The sequence below is a fragment of the Nanorana parkeri genome, unplaced genomic scaffold, assembly GCF_000935625.1.
Source record: "Nanorana parkeri isolate BGI_ZX_2015 unplaced genomic scaffold, ASM93562v1 scaffold1966, whole genome shotgun sequence".
In the NCBI taxonomy this organism is placed as follows: Eukaryota; Metazoa; Chordata; class Amphibia; order Anura; family Dicroglossidae; genus Nanorana; species Nanorana parkeri.
The window spans coordinates 97,588-101,575 of record NW_017308234.1 but is presented as its reverse complement, the minus strand read 5'-3'; the positions used below and the strand labels follow the sequence as shown (position 1 = coordinate 101,575).

Genomic DNA, 3,988 nt, shown 5'->3' with positions numbered 1-3,988 from the left:
GGCGGAGAGGGGGGCGGGGGGGGGGGAAGAGTTGTGACGGAGCGACTGAGACTTCCTGTTACTGGTTCTCGTTTCGGATAAGCTCCAGAATACTGATCAGGCTTCGCAGGCCCAGCACGTAACCTTTGTCCGGCCCGTCGTGCACCGTGGGGTCGTCGCGGAAGCCCTTGAAGGTGCTGTGGGCAAAGTCAATCATGCGGACGTCCACGTTGGGTGGGGGGTCCGGGGCGAGTGGATCGGCGGCCCTGGGGCGGTCTGTGCCGTCGTAGATGATGAGGAGGGAGCTGGAATAGAATCGGTAGGACGCCTGCATTTCCAGGACGGAGATCAATCGCTGCAGTTTGCACAGGATCGGCTCCAACAGGTCCTCGCGCAGCTGAACGCCATTGTGCAGATACTGGCACAGAGCTTGTCTGAAGCCCTCGGCACTGAGCCCCCGGCCATAGTACTTGTTCAGGCACAGGTAGTGTCCCGTGTTCATCTGGAAGACCTGCGGAGAGAGCAAAGAACACATTGATGACCCGGACACTGTGACGGAGTGCAGGAATACCATACAAAAAGGGATGACAGCGCTGCTCACCAATTATGAAGGATGACATCACTGCTCCAAGTTTGGGGGGGATGACATTACTGTTCCGCAAAATGAAGGATGACATTACTGGTCCCCAAATATAAGGGATGATATTGCTGCTCACCAAATATGAAGGATGACATCACTGCTCCCCGAGTATGGGGGATGACATCACTGCTCCCTGAGTATGGGGGATGACATTACTAGCCCACAAAATATAATAGGATAACATCACTGCTCCAAGTATCGGGGATGACATTACTGTTCCGCAAATATAAGGGATGATATTGCCGTTTTTCCAATGAGGGATGACATCACTGCTCCCTGTGTATCGGCGAATCACATTACCGGTCCCCTACAATATAAAGGATGACATCACCGCTGCCAACAAAATGTGGCAATACAACCATTTCATGTGTATCTGCCATTGCACAGAAATACATGATTAATGCGGCAGCAGGTCACAGGAAGGATTCAGATTTTCCTTTTTACAGAAAACAAAGTCACTTCCTGCAGACAACAGGAGCCCCGTCATCATCTGAACCTCGGCTGGAAGAGATCCCCTTCTCCAACATGATCCTATGACAGCAGAAACTAGGGATCTGCACCCCACAGAACCGCCAGCACAGGGATCTGCACCCCACAGAACCGCCAGCACAGGGATCTGCACCCCACAGAGCGGCCAGCACAGGGATCTGCACCCCACAGAGCGGCCAGCAGAGGGATCTGCACCCCACAGAGCGGCCAGCAGAGGGATCTGCACCCCACAGAGCGGCCAGCAGAGGGATCTGCACCCCACAGAGCGGCCAGCACAGGGATCTGCACCCCACAGAGCGGCCAGCAGAGGGATCTGCACCCCACAGAGCGGCCAGCAGAGGGATCTGCACCCCACAGAGCTGCCAGCAGTACAGGTCCCTACCCTCACCTCCACAGCCTTACGTTACACAATCATGTGACAGTCCATGCGTTTACCTGCATGCCGCAGACTCTCACACCCAGGGTGGCAGACGTGCTCTGTTCACACTTCTTCATCTGCCTGGCCGCCTTCTCCTCCGAGGCGTCGTCACCGTGCTGCCGCGTTCCCATCTTCAGGTCCAGCACACACGGGAACTTGAAGTGGTGCACAACGTTCTCGAGAAGCAGGAATTCTGGGAGCGCAGAGTTAAGTTATGATAACAGAGGTGACAGAAGAAGGTGAGCGCGCTGCGGGAGAGGACGGGACGCAGGGAAGGATACTGTACAGCTTGCGGTCCTTCGATTCTGAACGCATGCGGTTGAGTTGCTGTTTGTGGCAGCGCAGGCTCCAGGGGTTGTAGCTGATCCGCTCCGAGCTGACCCCGCTATTGCCGTCCAGCATCTGGAAGGGGACATCGGACTGCGTCAGCAGCTCAAGCTTGGGACTCTTCATCTCATAGACACTGTGGAAGATTAGGCACGTTAACTCTGCAGCTCAGCCTTCCACCCCCCTCCCAGCCGTGACTCTGCAGCTCAACCTTCCACCCCCCCCTCCCAGCCGGGACTCTGCAGCTCAACCTTCCGCCCCCCCCTCCCAGCCGGGACTCTGCAGCTCAGCCTTCCACTCCCTTCCAGCCGTGCCTCTGCAGCTCAACCTTCCGCCCCCCCCTCCCAGCCGGGACTCTGCAGCTCAGCCTTCCACTCCCTTCCAGCCGTGCCTCTGCAGCTCAACCTTCCGCCCCCCCCTCCCAGCCGGGACTCTGCAGCTCAGCCTTCCACTCCCTTCCAGCCGTGCCTCTGCAGCTCAACCTTCCGCCCCCCCCTCCCAGCCGGGACTCTGCAGCTCAGCCTTCCACTCCCTTCCAGCCGTGCCTCTGCAGCTCAACCTTCCGCCCCCCCCTCCCAGCCGGGACTCTGCAGCTCAGCCTTCCACTCCCTTCCAGCCGTGCCTCTGCAGCTCAACCTTCCGCCCCCCCCTCCCAGCCGGGACTCTGCAGCTCAGCCTTCCACTCCCTTCCAGCCGTGCCTCTGCAGCTCAACCTTCCGCCCCCCCCTCCCAGCCGGGACTCTGCAGCTCAGCCTTCCACTCCCTTCCAGCCGTGCCTCTGCAGCTCAACCTTCCGCCCCCCCCTCCCAGCCGGGACTCTGCAGCTCAGCCTTCCACTCCCTTCCAGCCGTGCCTCTGCAGCTCAACCTTCCGCCCCCCCCTCCCAGCCGGGACTCTGCAGCTCAGCCTTCCACTCCCTTCCAGCCGTGCCTCTGCAGCTCAACCTTCCGCCCCCCCCTCCCAGCCGGGACTCTGCAGCTCAGCCTTCCACTCCCTTCCAGCCGTGCCTCTGCAGCTCAACCTTCCGCCCCCCCCTCCCAGCCGGGACTCTGCAGCTCAGCCTTCCACTCCCTTCCAGCCGTGCCTCTGCAGCTCAACCTTCCGCCCCCCCCTCCCAGCCGGGACTCTGCAGCTCAGCCTTCCACTCCCTTCCAGCCGTGCCTCTGCAGCTCAACCTTCCGCCCCCCCCTCCCAGCCGGGACTCTGCAGCTCAGCCTTCCACTCCCTTCCAGCCGTGCCTCTGCAGCTCAACCTTCCGCCCCCCCCTCCCAGCCGGGACTCTGCAGCTCAGCCTTCCACTCCCTTCCAGCCGTGCCTCTGCAGCTCAACCTTCCGCCCCCCCCTCCCAGCCGGGACTCTGCAGCTCAGCCTTCCACTCCCTTCCAGCCGTGCCTCTGCAGCTCAACCTTCCGCCCCCCCCTCCCAGCCGGGACTCTGCAGCTCAGCCTTCCACTCCCTTCCAGCCGTGCCTCTGCAGCTCAACCTTCCGCCCCCCCCTCCCAGCCGGGACTCTGCAGCTCAGCCTTCCACTCCCTTCCAGCCGTGCCTCTGCAGCTCAACCTTCCGCCCCCCCCTCCCAGCCGGGACTCTGCAGCTCAGCCTTCCACTCCCTTCCAGCCGTGCCTCTGCAGCTCAACCTTCCGCCCCCCCCTCCCAGCCGGGACTCTGCAGCTCAGCCTTCCACTCCCTTCCAGCCGTGCCTCTGCAGCTCAACCTTCCGCCCCCCCCTCCCAGCCGGGACTCTGCAGCTCAGCCTTCCACCCCCTCCCAGCCGGGACTCTGCAGCTCAACCTTCCACCCCCCTCCCAGCATGGACTCTGCAGCTCAGCTCCCTCTACTAATTCGAGGATGAATTTCCTCACAGTACCGGCAGCTACGGAGGTCAGTGAGTGTTTGTTCTAAAGCATATTTCCTGTAACTACTTATATGTCTGGTCACATGGTCACCTTTCTTATGAGGACTAAACATTGCACAACACAGACACGTCTCTGACCTTTCCGAGTTCTCTGCGCTCAGGGTCGGGCGCTCTTCTTTGTGGTCGGTGCTGGACGTGGTGCTGTTAGTGCGGTGCAGGCTGCGGCGAGAGTGCTTGCGTCTTGGGTGGTCCCTCTCTGGAAGTTCCTCAAAGTCCACAG

General features: G+C 60.7%; 1 protein-coding gene across 1 annotated transcript in view; it reads right to left on the bottom strand.

Moving 5' to 3' along the window:
• Positions 1-24: 24 nt before the first annotated feature.
• The window catches only part of IP6K1 (inositol hexakisphosphate kinase 1), a 10,427-nt gene continuing 6,463 nt past the window's right edge, over positions 25-3,988 (bottom strand). Inside the window, exons 3-6 of the mRNA XM_018572195.1 lie at positions 3,847-3,988; positions 1,808-1,989; positions 1,544-1,719; positions 25-490 (exon numbers count right to left, since the gene is read on the bottom strand). The exon at positions 3,847-3,988 is cut by the window's right edge and continues 11 nt beyond it. Coding sequence (XP_018427697.1) covers positions 59-490; positions 1,544-1,719; positions 1,808-1,989; positions 3,847-3,988 — 932 coding nt within the window. The 3' untranslated portion in view covers positions 25-58. The remainder of the gene's footprint in view (positions 491-1,543; positions 1,720-1,807; positions 1,990-3,846) is intronic.